At 28.4% G+C, this 26,136-nt stretch overlaps 3 protein-coding genes across 5 annotated transcripts in view; 1 reads left to right on the top strand and 2 right to left on the bottom strand.

The window, feature by feature from the left end:
- The first annotated feature begins 16,097 nt into the window (after positions 1-16,097).
- On the top strand, positions 16,098-17,116 carry LOC120634284. The gene is made up of 3 exons (XM_039904774.1): positions 16,098-16,578; positions 16,651-16,797; positions 16,935-17,116. Exons 1-3 carry the CDS (start codon positions 16,098-16,100, stop codon positions 17,114-17,116), a joined length of 810 nt encoding a protein of 269 aa, XP_039760708.1.
- Positions 17,117-18,202: 1,086 nt separating this feature from the next.
- LOC120634338 lies at positions 18,203-19,046 on the bottom strand. 3 transcript variants are annotated; one of them, XM_039904848.1, is made up of 2 exons: positions 18,996-19,046; positions 18,203-18,803 (listed from the first exon to the last, which is right to left on the bottom strand). In XM_039904848.1, exons 1-2 carry the CDS (start codon positions 19,035-19,037, stop codon positions 18,225-18,227), a joined length of 621 nt encoding a protein of 206 aa, XP_039760782.1. In that variant the 5' UTR covers positions 19,038-19,046; the 3' UTR covers positions 18,203-18,224. The 3 variants fall into 3 exon arrangements, with proteins under 3 accessions (XP_039760782.1, XP_039760784.1, XP_039760783.1); XM_039904850.1 differs by having other exon boundaries at positions 18,876-19,030; XM_039904849.1 differs by having other exon boundaries at positions 18,895-19,030.
- A 6,365-nt stretch (positions 19,047-25,411) lies between these two features.
- Positions 25,412-26,136, bottom strand: part of LOC120634248 — a 52,069-nt gene continuing 51,344 nt past the window's right edge. The window contains exon 11 of the mRNA XM_039904725.1: positions 25,412-25,648. Coding sequence (XP_039760659.1) covers positions 25,507-25,648 — 142 coding nt within the window. The 3' untranslated portion in view covers positions 25,412-25,506. The remainder of the gene's footprint in view (positions 25,649-26,136) is intronic.

Genomic DNA, 26,136 nt, shown 5'->3' with positions numbered 1-26,136 from the left:
AGTATATAATGTACTTAAGTATATAACGTATTTAAGTATATAATGTACTTAAGTATATAATGTTATTAAGTTTTTTATATACTTTAGTATATTATGTATTTAAGTATATAATGTACTTAAGTTTATAATGTATTTAACTATATAATGCACTTAAGTATATAACGTACTTAACTATATAATGTACTTAAGTATATAACGTATTTAAGTATATAATGTATATAAGTATATAATGTACTTAAGTATATAATGTACTAAACTATATAATGCACTTAAGTATATAACGTACTTAAGTATATAATGTACTTAAGTTTATAATATATTTAAGTATATAATGAACTTATGTATATAATGTACTTAAGTATAAAATGTACTTAAGTATTTAATGTACTTAAGTATATAACGTATTTAAGTATATAACGTACTTAAGTATATAATGTACTTAAGTATATAACGTATTTAAGTATATAATGTTCTTAAGTATATAATGTACTTACGTATATAATGTAAATAAGTAAATAATGTACTCTAGTATATTATGTACTTAAGTATATAATGTATTTAAGCATGTATTGTACATAAGTAAATAATGTACTTAAGTATATTATATACTTTAGTAAATTATGTATTTAAGTAAATAGTGTTCTTAAGTAAATAATATACTTAGGTATATAATGGATTGAGGTATATAATGTACTAAAGTATATAATGTTTTTAAGTATATAATGAACTTATGTATATAATGTTCTTAATTATTTAATGTACTTAAGTATATAACGTACTTAAGTAGATAATGTACTTAAGTATAAAATGTACTTAAGTATATAATGTACTTAAGTATATAACGTATTTAAGTATATAATGTTCTTAAGTATATAATGTACTAACGTATAAAATGTAAATAAGTAAATAATGTACTCTAGTATATTATGTACTTAAGTATATAATGTATTTAAGCATGTATTGTACATAAGTAAATAATGTACTTAAGTAAATAATAAACTTAGGTATATAATGTATTGAGGTATATAATGTACTAAAGTATATAATGTTTTTAAGTATATAATGTACTTAAGTGTATAATGTATTTAACTATATAATGTACTTAAGTATATAACGTATTTAAGTATATAACGTACTTAAGTATATAATGTATTTAAGTATATAATGAACTAAAGTATATAATATACTTAAGTATATAATGTACTTAAGTATATAATGTACTAAAGTATATAATATTCTTAAATATATAATGTACTTAAGTATATAATGTATTTAAGTATATAATGTTCTTAAGTATATAACGTATTTAAGTATATAATGTTCTTAAGTATATAACGTATTTAAGTATATAGTGTAAATAAGTAAATAATGTACTCTAGTATATTATGTACTGAAGTATATAATGTATTAAAGCATGTATTGTACATAAGTAAATAATGTACTTAAGTATATAATGTTCTAAAGTATATAATGTACTTAAGTATATAATGTATTTAAGTATATAATGAACTTAAGTACATAATGTATTTAACTATATAATGTACTTAAGTATATAACGTATTTAAGTATATAATGTACTTAAGTATATAATGTTCTTAAGTATATAATGTAATAAAGTATATAATGTACTTAAGTATATAATGTACTAAAGTATATAATGTAAATAAGTAAATACTGTACTAAAGTATATAATGTAAATAAGTAAATAATGTACTTAAGAATATAATGTATTAAAGTATATTATGTATTTACGTATATAATGTACTTAAGTATATAAAGTACTTAAGTAAATAATGTACTTAAGTATATAATGTATTTAAGTAAATAAAGTTCTTAAGTAAATAATATGCTTAAGTATATAATGTACTTAAGTAAATAATGTTCTAAAGTATATAATGTAAATAAGTAAATAATGTACTGAAGTATATTATGTACTTAAGTATATTATATACTTTAGTAAATTATGTATTTAAGTAAATAATGTTCTTAAGTAAATAATATACTTAAGAATATAATGTATTTAAGTATATAATGTATTTAAGTATATAATGTACTTAAGTAAATAATGTACTGAAGTATATTATATACTTTAGTATATTTTGTATTTAAGTAAATAATGTTCTTCAGTAAATAATATGCTTAAGTATATAATGTACTTAAGTTTATAATGTACTTAAGTATATAATGTACTTACATATATAATGTACGTAAGTAAATAATGTACTTAAGTATATAATGTACTTACATATATAATGTACGTAACTAAATAATGTACTTAAGTATATAATGTAAATAAGTAAATAATGTACTGAAGTATATAATGTACTTAAGTATATTATGTATTTAAGCATATAATGTACATAAGTAAATACTGTACTTAAGTATATTATGTACTTAAGTATTAAATGTATTTAAGTAAATAATTTACCTAAGTAAATAATGTAAATGTATTTAAGTACATAATGTACTAACGCATATAATGTACTTAAGTATATAATGTAAATAAGTAAATAATGTACTAAAGTATATAATTTACTTAAGTATATTATGTATTTAAGCATATTATGTACATAAATAAAAAATATACTTAAGTATATAATATACTAAAGTATATAATGTTCTTAAGTATATAATGTACTTAAGTATATAACGTATTTAAGTATATAATGTTCTTAAGTATATAATGTACTTACGTATAAAATGTAAATAAGTAAATAATGTACTCTAGTATATTATGTACTTAAGTATATAATGTATTTAAGCATGTATTGTACATAAGTAAATAATGTACTTAAGTAAATAATATAGTTAAGCATATAATGTATTTAAGTATATAATGTACTTAAGTAAATAATGTACTGAAGTATATAATGTACTTAAGTAAAAATTGTCCTAAAGTATATAATGTAAATAAGTAATTAATGTACTTAAGTATATATTGTATTTAAGTATATTATGTTCTTAAGTGTATAATGTATTAAAGTAAAAAATCTTCTTAAGTAAATAATATACTTAAGTATATAATGTATTTAAGTACATAATGTACTTACGTATATAATGTACTTAATTAAATAATGTACTTAAGTATATAATGTAAATAAGTAAATAATGTACTGAAGTATATAATGTAAATAAATAAATACTGTACTAAAGTAAATAATGTAAATAAGTAAATAATGTACTTAAGAATATAATGTATTAAAGTATATTATGTATTTACGTATATAATGTACTTAAGTATATAAAGTACTTAAGTAAATAATGTACTTAAGTATATAATGTATTTAAGTAAATAAAGTTCTTAAGTAAAAAATATGCTTAAGTATATAATGTACTTAAGTAAATAATGTTCTAAAGTATATAATGTAAATAAGTATATTATGTATTTAAGCATATAATGTACATAAGTAAATAATGTACTTAAGTATATTATGTACTTAAGTATAAAATGTATTTAAGTAAATAATGTATTTAAGTAAATAATGTATTTAAGTAAATACTATACTTAAGTATATATAATGTACTAAAGTCTATAATGTGCTTATGTAAATAATTTACCTAAGTAAATAATGTAAATGTATTTAAGTACATAATGTACTAACGTATATAATGTACTTAAATAAATAATGTACTTAAGTATATAATGTAAATAAGTAAATAATGTACTGAAGTATATAATGTAAATAAGTAAATGATGTACTTAAGAATATAATGTATTTAAGTATATAATGTATTTAAGTATATAATGTACTTAAGTATATAATGTACTTAAGTATATAATGTACTTACATATATAATGTACTTAAGTAAATAATGTACTTAGGTATATAATGTAAATAAGTAAATAATGTTCTTAAGTATATAATGTTCTAAAGTATATAATATACTTAAGTATATAATGTATTTAAGTATATAATGTACTTAAGTACATAATGTATTTAACTATATAATGTACTTAAGTATATAACGTATTTAAGTATATAATGTACTTAAGTATATAATGTTCTTAAGTATATAATGTAATAAAGTATATAATGTACTTAAGTATATAATGCACTTAAGTTTATAACGTACTTAAGTATATAATGTTCTTAAGAATATAATGTACTTAAGTAAATAATGTACTAAAGTATATTATGTATTTAAGTAAATAATGTTCTTAAGTAAATAATGTACTTAAGTATATAATGTACTAAAGTATATAATGTTTTTAAGTATACAAATACTATATGTTAATAAGTAATGTTCTAAAGTATGCAATGTAAATAAGTTAATAATGTGCTTAAGTATATAATGTACTTACGTATATAATGTACTTAATTAAATAATGTACTTAAGTATATAATGTAAATAAGTAAATAATGTACTTAAGTATATAATGTAAATAAGTAAATAATGTACTTAAGTAAATAATATACTTAAGCATATAATGTATTTAAGTATATAATGTACTTAAGTAAATAATGTACTGAAGTATATAATGTACTTAAGTAAATAATGTACTAAAGTATATAATGTAAATAAGTAATTAATGTACTTAAGTATATATTGTATTTAAGTATATTATGTTCTTAAGTGTATCATGTATTAAAGTAAAAAATCTTCTTAAGTAAATAATACTTAAATACAAAATATACTAAAGTATATAATATACTTCAGTACATTATTTACTTAAGTACATTATATACTTAAATACATTATATACTTAAATACATTATATTCTTAAGTACATTATTTACTTATTTACATTATATACTTTAGTACAGTATTTATTTATTTACATTATATACTTCAGTACATTATTTACTTATTAACATTATATACTTAAGTACATTATTTAATTAAGTACATTATATACGTTAGTACATTATGTTACTTAAGAAGATAATATACTTACGTATATAATATACTTAAGTATATTATATACTTAAGTATATAATGTATTGAAGTATATAATGTGCTAATGTAAATAATTTACTTAAGTAAATAGTGTACTTAAGTATATATTGTACTGAAGTATATAATGTACTAAAGTAAATAATGTACTAAAGTATATAATGTTTATATACTTAAGTACATAATTTACTAAAGTACATTATTAACTTAAGTACATAATATACTTTAATACATTATATACTTCAGTACATTATATACTTAAGAACATTATTTACTTAAGTACATTATATACTTAAAGCATAATATACTTAACTACATTATATACTTGAATACATTATACTTAAGTACATTATTTACTTGAATACATTATTTACTTAAGTACATTATATACTTAAATACATTATATACTTAAGTACATTATATACTTGAATACATTATATACTTAAGTACATTATTTACTTAAGTACATTATTTACTTAAGTACAGTATATACTTAAATACATTATATACTTAACTACATAATCTACTTGAATACAATATAAACTTAAGTACATTATATACTTATTTACATTATTTACTTAAAAACATTATATATTTCAGTACATTAAATACTTAAATACATTATATGCTTAAGTTCATTATATTCTTAAGTTCATTATATACTTAAGTACATTATATACTTAAGTTCATTATATACTTTAGTACATTATATACTTAAATACATTATAAACTTAAGTACATTATATACTTGAATACATTATATACTTAAGTACATAATCTACTTGAAAACAATATATACTTAAGTACATTATATACTTATTTACATTATTTACTTAAAAACATTATAAATTTCAGTACATTATATACTTAAGTACATTATATACTTAAGAACATTATTTACTTAAGTACATTATATTCTTAAATACATTATATACTTCAATACATTATAAACTTCAGTACATTATTTACATGTTTACATTATATACTTAATTACATTATGTACTTGAATACATTATATACTTTAGTACATTATATACTTAATTACATTATATACTTAAGTACATTATATACTTGAATACATTATATACTTTTATATACTTAAGTACATTATATACTTATTTACATTATTTACTTAAAAACATTATATACTTCAGTACATTATATACTTATTTACATTATATACTTGAATAAATTAAGCTTAATTCCATTATATACTTATATACATAATAACCTTTAATACATTATATACTTCAATACATTATTTACTTATGTACATAATATACTTTAATACATTATATACTTCAGTACATTATAAACTTGAATAAATTATGCTTAATTCCATTATTTACTTATGTACATAATAAACTTTAATACATTATATACTTCAGTACATTATTTACTTATGTACATAATATACTTAAATACATTATATACTTCAGTACATTATATACTTAAATACATTATATACTTTGATACATTATATGCTTAAGTACATTATATACTTAAGTACATTATATACTTAAATTATTATATACTTAAGTACATTATATACTTGAATACATTATACTTAAGTACATTATTTACTTAAATACATTATATACTTGAATACATTATATACTTAAGTACATTATATACTTAAGTACATTATATACTTGAATACATTATATACTTAGGTACATTATATACTTAAGTACATTATTTACTGAAGTACATTATTTACTTAAGTACATTATATACTTAAGTACATATTATACTTGAACACATTATATACTTAAGTACGTTATATACTTAAATGCATTATATACTTAAGTACATTATATACTTACTTACATTATTTACTTAAAAACATTATATACTTCAGTACATTATGTACTTAAGTACATTATTTTCTTAAGTGCATTATTTACTTAAGTACATAATATACTTTTATATATTATATACTTCAGTACATTATATACTTAAGAACATTATTTACTTAAGTTCATTATATACTTAAATCATTATATACTTAAGTAATTTATATACTTGAATACATTATACTTAAGTACATTTTTTACTTATGTACATTATATACTTAAATACATTATATACTTAAGTACATTATATACTTAATTACATTATATACTTAAATACATTATTTACTTAAGTACATTATTTGCTTAAGATCATTATATACTTAAGTACATTATATACTTAATTATATTATAAACATTAAATACATTATTAACTTAAGTACATTATATGCTTAAGATCATTATATACTTAAGTACATTATATACTTATTTACATTAAATACTTAAAAACATTATATACTTCAGTACATTATATACTTAAATACATTATATACTTCAGCACATTATATACTTTAATACATTATATACTTAAGTACATTATATACTTGAATACATTATATAATTGAGTACATTATATACTTAAATACATTATATTCTTTATTACATTATAAACCTCAGTACATGATTTACTTATTTACATTATTTACTAAAAACGTTATATACTTAAGTACATTATTTACTTAAGTACTTTTTATATACTTAAAAACATTATATGCTTAAGTACATTATATACTTAAGTACATTATTTACTAAAGTACATTATTTACTTAAGTTCATAATATACTTTAATACATTATATACTTAAGAACATTATTTACTTAAGTACATTATATACTTAAAGCATTATATATTTCAGTACATTATATACTTAAATACATTATATGCTTAAGTTCATTATATACTTAAGTTCATTATATACTTAAATACAGTATTTACTTAAGTACATTATATACTTTAATACATTATATACTTCAGTACATTATATACTTAAGAACATTATTTACTTAAGTACATTATATACTTAAATCATTATATACATAAGTACATTATATACTTGAATACATTTTACTTAAGTACATTTTTTACTTATGTACATTATATACTTAAGAACATTATATACTTGAATACCTTATATACTTAAGTATATTATATACTTAAATACATTATATACTTAAGTACATTATATACTTAAATACATTATATACTTAAGTACATTATATACTTGAATACATTATATACTTGAATACATTATATAATTAAGTACGTTATATACTTAAATACATTATATTCTTTAATACATTATAAACCTTAGTACATGATTTACTTATTTACATTATATACTTAAAAACATTATATACTTCAGTACATTATATACTTAAATACATGATATACTTCAGCACATTATATACTTTAATACATTATATACTTAAGTACATTATATACTTGAATACATTATATAATTGAGTACATTATATACTTAAATACATTATATTCTTTAATACATTATAAACCTCAGTACATGATTTACTTATTTACATTATTAACTAAAAACGTTATATACTTAAGTACATTATTTACTTAAGTACTTTTTATATACTTAAAAACATTATATGCTTAAGTACATTATATACTTAAGTACATTATTTACTAAAGTACATTATTTACTTAAGTTCATAATATACTTTAATACATTATATACTTAAGAACATTATTTACTTAAGTACATTATATACTTAAAGCATTATATATTTCAGTACATTATATACTTAAATACATTATATGCTTAAGTTCATTATATACTTAAGTTCATTATATACTTAAGTACAGTATTTACTTAAGTACATTATATACTTTAATACATTATATACTTCAGTACATTATATACTTAAGAACATTATTTACTTAAGTACATTATATACTTAAATCATTATATACATAAGTACATTATATACTTGAATACATTTTACTTAAGTACATTTTTTACTTATGTACATTATATACTTAAAAACATTATATACTTAAGAACATTATATACTTGAATACCTTATATACTTAAGTACATTATATACTTAAATACATTATATACTTAAGTACATTATATACTTAAATACATTATATACTTAAGTACATTATATACTTGAATACATTATATACTTGAATACATTATATAATTAAGTACGTTATATACTTAAATACATTATATTCTTTAATACATTATAAACCTTAGTACATGATTTACTTATTTACATTATTTACTAAAAAGTTATATACTTAAGTACATTATTTACTTAAGTACTTAATTACTTAAATACATTATATACTTGAATACGTTATATACTTAAGTACATTATATACTTATTTACATTATATACTTAAAAACATGATATACTTCAGTACATTATATACTTAAATACATTATATGCTTAAGTACATTATATAATTAAGTACATTATTTACTAAAGTACATTATTTACTTAAGTACATAATATACTTTAATACGTTATATACTTCAGTACATTATATACTTAAGAACATTATTTACTTAAGTACATTATATACATAAAGCATTATATACTTAAGTACATTATATACTTGAATACATTATACTTAAGTACATTATTTAATTATGTACTTTATATACTTAAATACATTATATACTTAAGTACATTATATACTTGAATACATTATATACTTAAGTACATTATATACTTAAATACATTATATACTTAAGTACATTATATACTTGAATACATTATATACTTAAGTACATTATATACTTAATTACATTATATACTTAAGTACATTATTTACTTAAGTACATTATTTACTTAAGTACATAATATACTTTAATACATTATATACTTCAGTACATTATATACTTGAATACATTATATACTTTAGTACATTATATACTTAAGTACATTATATACTTGAATACATTATATACTTTTATATACTTAAATACATTATATACTTAAGTACATTTTTTATTCATTTATATTATAAACTTAAAAACATTATATAAACTTAATGAAACCGAAATCATTTTAATAATTCTGTAATATGTTAAACCTATCGTACGTAATGTTTTCATAAACCTATTTTAATAAGTTGTAAATATTCTTATTTTCCAAATATTATGTGCATATACTTAATCAATATCACATATTGAGACCTTAATAAACTTAATCAAAACGTAATTATTTTGATAACGCTGAAATATGTTAAGTTTATATATTTTGATTTTATCTTATCAAAGTATGAATTTACTAATTGAAATTACGATAATTTGAATTACTAATTTAAAGTGCGAGAAAATCTAATAATAATTAGAATAATAGTTTGACTAGCTTTGGTTTAAGAAACTTGTTAGAATTCAAATATACCTATATCGAATAGTAAAGTTAATAAAAAAAGTTATATCTGCTATAGTGTAATGCGTACTGGAACTTATCCCAATACGCATTACACTCATGAACTATATTCCAATATGAATTAGAATCCACAGACTTAGGTAAAAACCTAATAAGGTAGAGTCGGCGCATTTATCAGTGATATGAGATAGTATTTTGACCTATATAACGCAATGGAATTAGTTAGATTTTCATCAAAATCCAATAAGAATCTTATTAGAATCCTCAAAAAATTTTCAGGGTGAGGGAAACTGGGCTTGGCCCGGTTTCAGAAGTTAGGCAAATACGGCATTCTATACTACTTATCGCTTTGTATCTTAAGTTCCGAAGATGTAAAAATATTCATTAAAGTTGTCATGTGTGGTCTCCTGACGATCTTTATGAAAAGTTGTGATGAGGTGTACTTATTTTGCTATAATATACATCTTTATATAAATAGCTGCCGTGTGTGAAGTCCTTTGCTCCTTCGATATGTTGCGGTGATCAGGACCGTGTCATTTTGAAATTCTTACGAGCTATTTACGAACAGCAGTGAACGTTTATCTATTGATATGATAATAATGTTGATGACTCCAGCTGTTACATACACTAAATTATCGTGTCCAATACAAATTTCGTGTCCCTCCAAAAATGGAAGCTTAATGTTATTAATTATTAATTTATATCCGTGTCCAACAATTTAACATTCAACTAGAGACTGAAGCAAAATCGTCCTAAATCTAAATTAGTTAGCTGTCTACCGAACCCTCGCAACTTACAATTTTAAGTTATCGCTGCAACAGGCTTATGTATATGAGTAGGTAGGTCTACATATTTATTTTTGAATCTTTGTAAACTGGTATGGTAATTAAACCTTAATAATTACAACCGATGGTGTGACTCCAATTTTCATAACGCAATTTCCAACTTACCTACCAATTTTTATTAAAATGTCATCTCAATTTTTTTTTCGAATATCCCTTGAAAAAGTCTTTAATTACCGTTATTAGGCATTATAAAATATAAGAATGATTATATTGTCCATCATCATCATCATATCAACCGAAAGACGTCCTCTGCTGGACATAGATATTTTGTAGGGAATTCCAAATACCACGGTTTTATGCCGGTTGGATACAATGGCTACATTTAACGGCTTACCTTATTGTTAAACATAATCAGCTATAATTTAGTAATAATCACAGCTATTCTTCTTTCCTTAAGGTATACTTATAGAGTTCTGATCCTTCAATATCTATAGCAGTCATTGACCTTTCGTAGGGACTTCCCCAATCCACCATCTTGAGCTTATATTGTTCTTCCAAGCGTAGATGGTCGTAATAACACGGGCTACCACGATTTTCAGACCGGGGCAAAACAATGCTGCTTAGCGACAGAAATAAAGAGTGGGAGCTTAACTTAATTTGCATTCTGCACACAATATGGTCTGCCAAATCTCAGTTATGTAGAGTGAATTGCTAATTTTTACCTACGTATATGGCTACGTGGATGGCTAGATGGTGATGTGTCACCATCTAGCCATCTAGTCAAGTAAGCGTAGCTTGTGTTTTGGGTACTAAAATAGCTGTTGAATATTTTTATGAATATAATACATATAAATACTTATAATATACAGATGAATACCCAGACACTGAAAAACAATCATGTTCATCACACAAACATTTTCCAGTAGTGGGAATCGAACCCACGGACTAGGACTCAGAAAGCAGGGTCGCTGCCCACTGCGCCAGTCGGCCGTCAAAAAAAAAAAACAATAACAAAACGCAAGGGAGGGCAAATATAAGTATAGCTATCCTTCATTCTCGATAGACGGTAAGCAGTTACTGATACTTCAATGGATAGATGGCAAGTTACTATTTACCTATCTAACTATTAACTACAGTAAGTTACTGAAAACGGCCGTAAGATGGCAACGGCCTAACCTGTTAGGGGTAGGTATAACCGTTTTATTAAACCCGATGGAATTTACGCTATATTGTGCTAGAATGCTAAAACGTTTGCCGGCACGTGGGTGGTGGTGCGAAGACTCCAACCAGACCGGACAAGTGAAAAATTCGGAAATTAAAAATTCCCAAATTGCTTACACTCGCATTTCTCTAATTCGAGTCTTTTTTCATGTAAAACACAGCGATCAGCACTGCGCAATGAAGATCGTCAAAATAGTTTAATCTTCTTATAGTGATTTATTTACTTGAAAAGCAATTTGAATAATATAAATAACTACATTGTCTCGTAGGCCGTAGCCTACTAAGAAATTGTCTTACCTATTCCGATTATAAAGGCAAGTATCGTAGGTATTCCGCGTAAGTACGGTAAACTGTCATGTACAGAATAAACTAAAAGTTTTGGAGTGGAATCACGTACTTATATTGCGAAATTGCTGTTTGTACTTGCATGTTTATTTTGTGTACATCCTGCGGTAGCCGGTAGTATTGAGATATTTATGATCATATTATCTCGAGTTTGATAGATAGATAAATACATTTTATTGCACACAAATACATTTAAGACAACACAAATAAGTACAGCGAAATTATTTCACAAACATTGTTTTACAAAGGCGGTCTTATTGCTAAAGCCTGGAGGGCCCAAGCCTCTAATCTCTTACAGACACCCGATGGGAACCAACAAAGAATTATGAAAATTAAGCTTAATTTGCTATACTCCGCGAACAGCAGGAGAATCTGTATTGACTTTACAATGAATAATTGTTCAGTAATTAAAGTTATGATTGTAAAGTCAACATCTCCTGAGGATGCTCCGGTTTCGGAGCGAAACGTGAGTAGAGGGTACATTGCCGAGGATCTGTTTGGTGTGGAGTATACGGATTGAAGTAATTATAAACTACACCATACAGAGGATTTCCGCAAAGTAACGCCTGCTTCTATCCAATACCAACAAACAATCCTTAGCAGTTTGGTTGCATTTCTTAAAGCGATAAGGCCGCCAATGGTACTTCTGTTGAACATTATGGCGTTTGTCAGTTAATAGATTTAAAGGAAAGTTTAGTGGTGCAATGTTAATATTCAATCACTGGGCAAAGGCCTTCGCATGCACAGTAAAATTTCTAAGCTCTTAGGAATTTAACATTGTGAACTCTACATCTCCCAATGATAGTAATAGTCTCTAAACAGAGAAATGACTTCGCAAGGCATGCAAGGAAAACACTCTACAAAGAACCGCCCTGTTGGCGCAGTGGCCAGCTACCCTGCTTTCTGAGTCCAAGGCCGTGGGTTCGATTCCCACAACTGTGAGATGAACATGAATGCCTTTCAGTGTCCGGGTGTTTATATGTATATTTTAAGTATTTATGTATCCTATTCATAAAAATATTCATCAGCCATCTCAGTACTCATAACACAAGCTACGCTTACTTTGGGGCTAGAAAGCGATGTGTGCGTTGTCGTAATATATTTATTTTATTTTTTTAATCAAACCCAGGGCTTCGTGGGTGGTAGTTAAACTTGCTAACCAACGGACCAGCGAGGCAAATATAGGCCATAGTTACCGTTTAAAAACGCAATCGACTGTTGGTCCAAATCATTCCTAGTCCATAAGCCGAGTGCTTATAAATCAAATCACGGAGCCTAGCATCCGTTTTGCGCCAACATCTTTCACTTGGGCGTATGATCGGAATGATAATTTTTTAAGAAATGTGCCCCATTACGTAAGGAATGCGAACGCAATGCCACAGCTGGGTATCACTTTCTTTTGAGAGTAGGTTGCATGCAAGGGATAGACAGAGATTGAAGCGGAGGGGTAAAATCCTCAAAGATCAAGTTACTGACAGATTAGGAAGAATACACCATTATAATCTTAATTATCAAACCACTAGAAGGCACAGCCCTCTAGAAGGCATTAGTCTCCTCTCAGAATGAAAAGGTGTGTGTATTATAAAAATTAAGCTTTATTTGCTAATATACTCTGCGAAAAGCAGGAGATTCTGTATAGTGTAATTTATAACTTCTTCAATCAGAAAGACTCAGAAACTCTCAGAAAGCAGGGTCGCTGCAAACTGCGCCAATCGGCCGACAATTCCGATCCGGGGGCCGGGGTCGATTCCGGGGAAAGTAAGGTTTAAAAAATCTTAGCAAGTATTATCCCGTAGTTAGGAAATTGGTGGTGTACTCCCCTGGTCGGAGAACACATTATAAGCCATCGACGTCGGTCAAGATTATTATTAGTAACAATCTTGACAGACGTGTCACTAACATGCCCGCAAACCAGCATAGAAGCGTGGTGGATCTATGCTTCAAAACCATTAAAAAAACACTTTCTTATGAGACAGGAGACCTGTGCACAGCTTGAGATCGTTAATAGACAGCTTAATGATGATAATGAATAATCCCTACTAATATTATAAATGTGAATGTAAGTTTGTTTGATACGCTTTCGCGCCAAAACTACTAAACCGATCATCATGAAACTTTGTACACATATTTCTGAAGGTATTAGAATTAATGTAGGATGATTTTTATCCCGAAATTAAGCTCAGTTCTTTTGGGAGTAGGGTAAAAGGTGTTTGACGATTTTACACCATAACGCCGTAAAATCATAACCGATTTAAATCATTACTTTTGTCCTTCAGATGTTATAATGTCTATTTAATTGTGCCCAAATTTCGTGTAGATCACAACTCCTCAGCGGACTTTAACCCCATGATGATATCTATAAATATTTACTATAAAAAAACCTCAATAAGTACTAGGCACAGTTATCACTCGCATATTTAGCTTACCTTCATCAGTAATTAGATTATTTATTACATTCAAGATTCATTTGTATAAAAATCAGAACAGCCCATAAATCTTTACAACTAGAAATGGCATTCAGCCCCTAAAAGCTGTCAAAATAGGAGTTTAGGAATAAAGGTTCAATTATCCGCATGGCGGCTTAATTGGACCATATCTTGATTTTATTATTTTACTACTACTATTATTTTATAATCCCCAAATATTTTATCCACAAATTACATCAAAACATTTCTTAGAAGGTATCGGCCATTAACAGCCTAGTTTGTAAGTTAAACTTTTTCTGACTTACTGTGCTAAAAATCTATTTTTTAATTTGTTTGTATATTTTTTATAACATAAAACAATTAATAAAACGTTACTTAATTAAAGAAAACATTTACAGTAATGTACTATTTCAATGACGTACAGCTAGTTATGAGTGATGTAACATCACCAGGAGAAGATAAACCGACACTTGAAATAGCTTCTGAACCTCTATCAGAGGTTATGCAGTATGGCTCGATGTAATCCGAACCACCTAAAGAGCGCATCTGGTGTCGATGAAATCTATTTCCGAGTAACGAAAGAAATCGGGGACGCCGTCATAGAAGTTTTCTGTTTTGTTGTTGTATGGAGCCCTAGTACTTATTGGCAGGAACAATGTATATGTTTGCAAAATCCACTACAGCTCCCCGATTTTCAATATTTTCGGCTACTAAAAGCTCTACAACCCAACCATCAAAAACCATCCAAAGTTTTTAGTACAATAACTCTGGATGGTTTTTTCAAAAACGGTCTTATTCTCAGTATACTTGTGTCATTGTTGTAGATAAGTTAAAACAAACCGTTCTAAATCAAAAGGAGGAAGAAGTTTTTGCAACCACTTTCTACTAAATCAAAAATGTAATACTAACATTTGTAATAAATTATGCTTCGTCACATATCCCTTATCTAATTAGAAGGCGCTAAAACAGAGTGATAGTTTTCCAATACAGTGTTGCCTCCCAATTAAAATGTACCACCAGCCTACCAATCGCACATGTATCGCCAATGTTAGCACCAAAGGACATCAAGCCATCACGTCACGTATTAATGCTCGTATATAAACTCAGTCCTGGACTTCCCTAACATACATTGTGGCCGTATAACGGACGGCAGTAAGACGACCCTGCCGTCGAACAGTGACAAAACAAAAGTGCAATATGTTTAAATTAATAGTGTTATTGTCTATAGTGGCATTCGCCAGTGGCCAATACTCGGCATCGAGACTAGTGCGGAACATTTACAATGAATGTTTGAGTCAATATTCCGTGGAGTGTGTGAAACCCAGGACACTCGAATGGATTTCTCATGTGGCGAACAACGAGGAGATCAAGATAACGGACAATCTGTCAATCGTCAGGCAAGCGACGATTGAGGATGAAGCCTTCGACCCTAGGATGGCGAAGGACCCCGCTTACGCGATCATCGACTCCGTAGACAGATTCCTCCAGACCCATTCAGTGCGAGTGAAAGTACCTGAAGAAATTGCCAGCAGTGCTGCTTCGGAATATGTGCCAAGGTCGCTCCTCACAGACCTTCCGTCTGAACTGGACATGCCTTTGGACGGTGAAGAAGAGATTGCGACCTTCGAGGGGAGGAAGAAGAAGATCAAGCTCCCAAAACCTTTGAGGATTAAGAGCAGTGCGTTTGTTTATCATCGAAGATTAACAGAATAATTTTGTGAAATGTTTCTAATATATATAATTTTTCCAGAACATGGATTCATCAAGAAGGTGCTGCTTCCATTCCTCCTTGGTTTGAAGTTCAAGGCTTCTGTTTTGGTGCCTCTCGCACTTGCCCTCATTGCCCTCAAGACATGGAAAGCTCTAACACTTGGTCTCATCTCTCTTGTTCTATCTGGTAAATTATCATCATTACTCATTTAGTAATTAGGTTACATGTTTAGTATCATAGCTAGCATTAGTTATTTAGAGTTTAGTCGTTAAAACATACGTGAATGGAACATTTTTGAATAATATGGTCATCTATATTTACAGGTGCAATGGTGATCTTCAAGTTCACGAAACCCAAGGTTGTAAACTATGAAGTCATCCACTATCCTCAACACCATGTGGAACATCACGTAGACCACCACGCTCCAGCCTGGGACGCCCACGGACCCTACCAGGCGAGGTCTTATGAAGATGCACACGAAATCGCCTATTCTGGACAAATTTAACTTGACGATTTATTTAATAGGACGGACCACTGATTAATTAATTTATTTAAATTATTTATTACTAATGTAAATAAATCTTTATCATTTAAGAATCAAATTAAACAAAGGAGTGTTTTATTATCCTTTTTCAAATAACGGTACCTGATTTTTTTTTTAAAGTTTTCAATAGAAAGTGAAACCTACAAATAAAGAAACGCCTTCATTGAATTATTGATCAGACGAAGCAATCAAGACGTGTGACCAGTTTCTTAAATAAGTTTTACCGACCTATTCAAAGACATGTTAGACAATTTTAAACGACACTTAAATAATTTGCTAGTAATTCAGCAACGTTATTTAAATTGATCAATTTCAAATCTGCATGATGAATTGTTGCTTTACGAGATAACTACCTATCCTTCAGCCGTGATAACATTGTAAGAATTAAATTTAAGCTATAAATATTTTAGGAAACTAGTCATTACAATAACCAATAACTATATAAATTCACTAAAGTCCATGAATTTCACCTCATGGAAGCCTAAACTGTTACTTTTCCTAGCAGTAAAACCTTATGGATATTCATCGAGTTCAATACACATATTATAGAAATCCAAACCCAAGTTGGCACGTTTCGTCAGGTTCTTAGAAATACCTATAGATGCTAGTAAGCAAATCTTAACCTACTAAACGTAAGTATTGTCATTATGTTCACAAAGTTGAAAAGGATGCACTATTTCAGAGCTGTCTTTATTGTTAAGTATATATATATAATTAAATAACACCATGAAGCAACCACCCAGAATTCTAGATGGAAAAATATTTAGCGCGCGTAAAATATATTTGGATCAATCTAGACTTTTAACGCTACCCAAAAACTACATAGCATTTACCATCACGATGTTAGCCTTTTTAAATTACAGTCACAGCAAATTCTGCTGTTAGTTCGTAATTTTTCGGGTCCTTAACTCTAATTTCTGACTTTAGTCAGTAGTAAAATGTAGCAGCCAATGGTAGATTATTGCGGTCATAGCATTATCTTAATCAAAGTTACATATTCCATTAAAAGGATCGAAGGAATTAATGAAATAAATAGACACCTCACAGTTTACTTTTTTTCATAAATACGTTATATTACTACAGTTTCAGCAACATCGTTGGGTTCTTTATTATCATCACTATTCATAACTTTTTTATCTTTTATTGTAGAGAATTTTTCAATAGCGATCCCTTTTGTCTGTTTTTCTGGTTGAATAATATCATTTTGTAATGATTTAGACTGCGAAGTACTATTTTGAACTAAATTGTCATTGAAAATATATCTGTCATCGTTTTCTTTATAATTAAAATCAGTACTGTTAATTGAAACTAATTTGTTAAGAAAGTATTCAGGTTCCAATTTTTCCGGTGTTTCTTCCTCTATGTATAAGGGTCGATCAATTGATTTGTGTGTTGCATAATTAATGACCTGTCCGTTTTCCACTTTGGTATTCGTACTGTTTTCTTTCTCGCTACTTTCATTTATATTGAAATTCAAGGCGGTGCGATGCTCATCCGGTGCCGGTAAAAGTATCCGATTAGAGAACGTTTTGAATACATTGGAATGTTTTAAAGGATTTATTTTGTAAATATTTAACAACACCTTAAAGTTTTCCGCGTTGCTCCTTTTTGTTCTGCCTCTGGTTCTAGCTATACATAGTGTTGACATCTGTAAATAAATTTACTGTCATGATTATTATTCTAGTTAGTAAACAGACTGCCGTTATCAAGAATATCTAACTTAGGTTCACCACGCTGACCCAATGCATGCTGAAAAACTTGACGAACATAGTTTAACGCTTTGATTTTTATTTCTATTAAGTAATCTCATTAAATTAGCCACCGAAATGAATTTTCTTACCGATGTGAGTAAAAATGAAACAATTAACGCTTCGGTTTTCATATCGTTGTGTTTAGAACCATTTGCACGGGGGTTTGCTAGTTCGTTGAAATGTTTATAAACAATTTAGGCTTATCGTTCGGATTTTGGAATAACTCTCTGGCATAACGGTAAGCATTTGTAGGTTTCGAGTTCCTTACTCGGCTGAATCGGGTAAATTAGGGTAAGTATATAAGAGTTTTGCTAGATGATAAATAAATAGCTTGTGTACATATGTACTAAGATGACTGATGAATATTTTTAATAAAATTAACACATAGCAATAAGTTTATAAAGTACCTACACGTTACACAAAAACATATCAATGACAACTTTAACTGTATAAAAAAAAGCTAGGATCTTAACATTCGGTAGAAAAATAAACTTAAATAAGCTAAAAACAAACACGTATAATAATTGCATGTTGGCAGTGACATAAACAGAGTATCGCCCCTCAGCGTTATGCTGTAGCAGTGGTTTTGAGATCTCTGCTATAGCGCTGATTTTCAGGCGACCTCTAATATAATGCTCAATCATATGCATATAAAAGCTGCCCATTGTGCCATTCAGCCGTAAAATTTATTATTATAATTGGTGGTCTCTGTAGATGAGCCACGTTGCTCCTTCGCAGTTTTGTTGGCTTGAACGATTGTTATCATTATGTCACTATAGCTGGAACGTCAGTTTAAAGTTGTATCCCAGGCAGGAGGGTAAATAGCACCAATTTTCTATCTACGGGCTACCAAAGCCAAACCCAGGAATTGAGACCTTGTGATACGTAGGTTCAACCTGCTAACGGCAATTGTAATTCAGCCAACCATTTTTTTCTCTTTTAAATATTAATAGCGGGCAAACGCGGTCGCACGCACCTGATTTTAAGGGATCACCGCCGCCCATGAACATCTGCAGCGCCAGAGGAGCCACCGATGCGTAGTTGAAGCATTTTATCATAAAAAAAATAGCATACATCAATTTTAATATTTTCGAAACCAAATTCTGACTAGTCCTCGTCATTCCATCTTTTGATTAAAGAACAATGCTCGATAAAATGTTGAACGGATAAAACTAAACGTGAAAACAAATAATTGTGTTGCCAGTTGTAAAGAATTTCCAATAGCTTTTTTTAAATTGGAAAATCTTTTTGTTTAAGGATTGTGTATTAATGTGGGCTCTTCTATTAAATCCAGATAAAATAACTAATTCCTAAGAAATCTTACCAAAATTACCGGATCACTAGTCTTACCACCTATCTCAAAATAGACGCCTTTTTATATTTGCACAAGCAATGCCTTCATCAGCATCGACCACTATTTTTAATGTTTCACTGGTGGGAACAGCCCTGCCTTCTTATAGAAAAGAGGCTTTTAGAACTGAGACTCTTTAAACTGCTTCGTTTTAACTTTTGTTATGTTTATACCATGCTAATTGGAATAAAAAGGATCGACAATATATATTATATTACTCTCTACAGCGGGGTTAAAACATCCTATTTTCTCTAGAACCTTAGAAAAAAAAACCCTTGAAACAGTGGCCAGTTACGTGAAATAAATCCAGAAACTCGTGATCCTCAGTCAAATATACTTACTAACAGGCATTAGAGGAAGGTTGCATCAGTGGGTAAATAGATGGCAACATTAGTAATATTGAGCCATAACAAAAAGCTTATTCTGATGTAACCTATCATAATGTAACAGTTGATTTCATTTCTGCCTGAGTTAAGAGCAAAATGAAGTTACTGTGTTATTATTTTAGTACTTGGTTATATTTCTGCCTAAGTTAAAAGCAAAATGAAGTTATTGTGGTAATTATTATTTTAGCCCTCGATTACATTTCTGTCTAAGTTAAGAGCAAAATGAAGTTACTGTGGTTATTGTAATTTTAGTCCTTAATTATATTTTTGCCTAAGTTGAGAGCGAAATGAAGTTACTTGGGTAATTGTTATTTTAGTCCATGGTTATATTTCTGCCTAAGTTAAGAGCAAAATGAAGTTGCTGTGTTAATTGTTACTTCAATTCTTGGTTACATTTCTGCCTAAGTTAAGAGCAAAATGAAGTTACTGTGGTAATTGTTATTTTAGCTCTCGATTACATTTCTGTCTAAGTTAAGAGCGAAATGAAGTTTCTGTGGTAATTATTATTTTAGTCCTCGATTACATTTCTGCCTAAGTTAATAGCAAAATGAAGTTACTGTGGTAATTATTATTTTAGTCCTCGGTTATATTTTTGCCTAAGTTGAGAGCAAAATTAAGTTACTGTGGTAATTGTTACTTTAGTCCTTGGTTACATTTCTGCCTAAGTTAAAAGCAAAATGAAGTTATTGTGGTAATTATTATTTTAGCCCTCGATTACATTTCTGTCTAAGATAAGAGCAAAATGAAGTTACTGTGGTAATTGTTAAATTTATCTTTTATATCCTAATGGTACTTAAATTTCTGACCGACAAACATTATTGATACCATTTATAGCGTAAGTGTTTTTGTTTGTGTATACACACAAACAGACACCTTCCCTTTTTTTTTTTCATAATACCTATAGTTATAATTTACGGACCAAGCAGATGGCCCACCCGAATAAAACCGAATTGAGAAGCTGCTCCTTTTTTGTAAGTCGGTTAAAAATACATTATTAATATAACACTAAATACACCGAATTCCGTTTCCGATATTATATTTACATACTTACATACTTTGCTGCTCCGCGTGCACGCATGCAGACTCGGATAATAAGAAGGTAAAACCAAAACATGATAACATAGCCTTTATTATCTTTAATATAACAAATTAACACAAACTTTAACTCTTCCCGCAATTTTGTATGGTAAGTATGGACTACGTTATTGAATGAAGGTAAGAAATACATTTTATTTTAGCTTTATAACTTTTTTTTTAATTTTAAATTCAATTCCAATAATAAATACTTAAACCAAATCGTTTCCAAGACCATATTTCAGTTGGAAATTCGTAAGACGTGCATTATTGTGAGGTTGCAACTAGTCTTGAGTCGATTTGATAATTGAATAAAGGTAAAATATAAAACATTTTTATAAAAAAATTGATGTTACAAACAATAAGCATTTAAACTGTAATGTGTCCGAGACTATAGTCACGTGACTACGCACAGGAAAAAACTGTGGTATTTGAAAGATGTAAAGAAATGTAATATTTAAATTTATCCTTTATTAAAAACATAACATATATTTTTTTATTATAATATAACAATAAATACTTATACGACTATTCAAATAAATAATTACGTAATAAGGTACACTAAATTATTGTCCTAGTGACTTGATGGCTACTAAAATATAATATTATGTACTAAGATACTCAACAGACATCTATGATTGGGATCACCTTTATTGATTTTTGAAATTGACTGAAGATTATTTTTATGACCTACTTAATAGGTAGTTTTTAGTAATTATAACAACAACATTTTTTAACAAGTTTACTGTCAATGACTCTAAATGGAACTCAAAATCTAAGTGGATCTGTTACGCGACCACGGCTACTATTACGGGTAGTTTGCAGGCTTGAGAGCAATTTTGACATGAGACGTTTCAATATTGACAGTGTCTACTCCTATTTTTTTTGTCATTTGGGACGTGCAACCAGGACTGTAGATAGTGTATCCTATTTATGCCCTGAACAGTGAACGTGTTAAAACACAAATTTCTTTAAAAAAAAAAAACAAATTTAACATAATAAGTCTGAATTTATTAGCATTGGGCCAGCAGTGTGGACTACGGCCTAAACACTTCTCATTGTAGGGACTCCCTCTGAGAAGGCTCTGTAGTAGGCCAATAATGGGTTGGTATGATGATGATGGAATTAACATAATTAATATTAAGTTACTTATTAAATAAAATAAATATTTCTCTACTTATCTACATAAATTATTCTAGTTTTAATTGGCGTTTAAAAACTTAACTCAATAAATGCAACATATCGCTGATTTGCTTCAATGATGACACATCTCGTAATATTACATTTTACGCGAGAGCATTTTAAAGTTTGATTATAAATATGAAAAAGGAAAAAAAAGCTATTTCGGAACATTTTCTCTCACGCCTTTGTCTTAGTCTGTACAGTATCAAACTGTACGGACCGCATTCGGTCCGCTTCAGACGTCTGATTCTTTCCACAGCCAGTAGGCTGTATGCCAGTGAATTGGGGTGTTTTAGCAAGAGTTCCCTAATATTTAGGGTTATAACTGATATCGATAACTGTAGTCATTCTTAATTGTTGTGTTCATATTAGAGAAATGTCCTCATTGTAGCTCATACTATTTTATTTACCGTACTTAATTTGATTTATAATTTACTATCGTTAAAACTTTAAAGCACAGTTACATTGCTCAACCTTTCGTTGTCGCGCCTCGGAGAGTACGTTAATCTTACCCTCCCGACAATATTTCATTTGATCTTCTTATTTAAGCTCATTAACTCCCAAATTAATTCTTCCGTCTTGCTCTCGCTCATTACTATAAATACTCGCGTTAATACCAGATTAAAATATTTTAAACCATTTGCCCTAAGTGTCTACAAGAACAATACTTCCTTTTACAATCCCATCGTTCGCATGTGCCGCCTTTATAATGAATTAGTATCAAGTAATCATAATATTGACATTTTTAACAAAAGGATAAATATTTTTAAAAATCAAATTATTAAGCACTATTCCACATAATCTTTAGGGAAATAATATATATATTATTATTTAAGTGTTTTTTTTTGTTTCAACTTTAATTTTATCTTTACTTTCTGTTTAATTTAATTCGAAGTTGTGTACACATACTTTGGGTTGTAACTTAGAACAAAACTTGTTATTACTTATATTTAGATCTACTTTTATTTATTACCTGTTTTGTGTACCTAATAACAATAAACAATAACCTTTAAATCCCGCCAATATGAAATATGAAAGCAGTGTGTTGGGTGGATACTCTTAAACCTTTTCGCCTTTCAGAGCCCTGTGCCCGATGTTTTGGGCTTATGATGTTGGTGATAGTATTAGAGCCGTTCCTTTCTATTAAATAATATTCGAAACTACACGTTCACCGTGGAATCATAACCTGGTAGTTTCACTCTATATCATAACAAACGCAGGAAATTGTGTAGTTAGTTGTTTTCGAGTTGATGAGCTTAGTTCAAACACAAACCGGTAAAACTATGCACATTATTATAGCCGATGAAAAAAATACCGGTAAATAAAACAAGTTCCGAGACCTGGTTATGAGAGTTTTCTACCTACGTTTAATTTTTCGATTGCTTGGAAGTTAAATATGATTTGTATGGAATCGGAAGAGCGCCATCTAGTTAAAATACTGAGAAACAGTTGTGTTATTCACGCGATCGAATAACATAAGATCGAACACATCAAGCATTCTGAGTGTGTAGTGTGGTATCGAAGAAGCTCTCTAGTATATTGGGAAACTGCACTGTCACTGAAGCGGTGATAGCCCAGTGGTTAGGAGCTCGAATTACCTTTCGGGGGGCCGAGTTCATATGTAGTAGCACGCACCTCTCACTTTTCTAAGTATTTAAATATCACTTGCTTCAACGGCGAAGGGTAACATCGTGGGGAAACCTGCATGCCTGAGAGTTCTGCATAATGTTCTCAAAGGTGTGTGGCGTCCACCAATACACACTAAGCCAGCGCGGTGGACCGCGGCTTTAACCCCTTCTCATAGTGGGAGACCCGTGCCCTGTGATGGGTTGATATAATGATTTACTGTCACTAGATGGAGCTTATTCGTTACCCTATACTTATATCGTTGCTAAATTTCACGGGACCAAATAAGCTAACGTAGGTGGAAAATCTCCCACTAGGCACTCTGTGCAGGGCTAGCATAGGCAGCCGACAAAAATTATATCGCCTGACAAGGGATTTAAAATTAGTCTTTATGTTGTGGGGATTTGGCAGAGTATCCTGGCAGCACCTTACTCTCAAGCTAGCTAGAATGCTATTCGATTTTAAGTTAAGATAACAGAAGGAATTATTTATTTTCGTAAAAAAAAAAACAGAAAAAAAAGTGATTTAATTAACGTCTCCACCTGCTTAAGCACGGGAACATGGAATTTTAGAAGTTTACTCCTGTTTATTATTACACATATATGTTTTTTTTCTTTTTCTTAATTCTTAACAATGCTTAAAAATAAAATAAAAAACACTATTAAAAATTTATAAAAAAAAACTTCCACCCTCCGCTTGCGGGGCTTTTGAATGCCCAAGCAAACGGCGGTCAGGGCTCCAGAGTGAGGAACCTCCTCACAATACGCGCCGTTTCGAGGACATATACTCGTATTATACCTATACCATTTGTGCGCCAATGCTCAGAGAATTGATAAAACTGTGGGAGAAGATAAAATTTTATCCTCTCCCTGGGGAGATATTTGTCTCCTGCCCATGCTAGCCGTTCAGTAAATGTAAAATGACACAAGCGTATCACGAGGTGACATTACGGCGTGGCGCTTTCATTCGCCATTTATATGTTTATTTATTGTAATCAACGTTACAATTGGGGTAGAGGAGGACACAGTCTTTGGACTCCTGGCCGTCCCTAGCTGCTTGCACGTATCTGAAGTACCGCAACGCCATCGTGCTGTCGGCTGGCGGTACCAGCTCGTTGGAGTCTCTGGAAAACATTTTTCAGGTTCCTTCAAAAAGTCTAAAATCTTTATTAATAATAAAACCGAAAGATTGGATGGATATTTCTTACTCAGTCACGATCTGGATGAATTTAAGAACTGAGATAAATTATAGTCTGGAAAAGACTACTATTTTTTCCCGAAAAATGTACGATGCTCGTGGGATTAATATGTTTTTCATTTTAACGGTGCATCCACTTTTTTTGCATTGTGGTTGTAAAGGTTTCTGAGTATAACTCAGGTTACACGTTCAAATTTCCGAGCGAACAAAGTCGCGGACAGCAAATAGATTTTCATCACTTTCCCTAATCCCAAACTGGCTTACCAAGCTAAACGGCCTTATGTTTCCTATTTCTATTTTATGCAACACGCAAAATTCGACAGATTGTACACTCTTGGCAGTGTTTCCAAAGTGTACCCACTAGAGTAAGCTTAAATAAAATGAGTGATATTAAATTTGGAATTGTGAATTAAG

This window comes from Pararge aegeria, chromosome 23 (genome assembly GCF_905163445.1).
Source record: "Pararge aegeria chromosome 23, ilParAegt1.1, whole genome shotgun sequence".
NCBI lineage: Eukaryota > Metazoa > Arthropoda > Insecta > Lepidoptera > Nymphalidae > Pararge > Pararge aegeria.
This window is presented reverse-complemented; position numbering and strand designations above follow the sequence as displayed.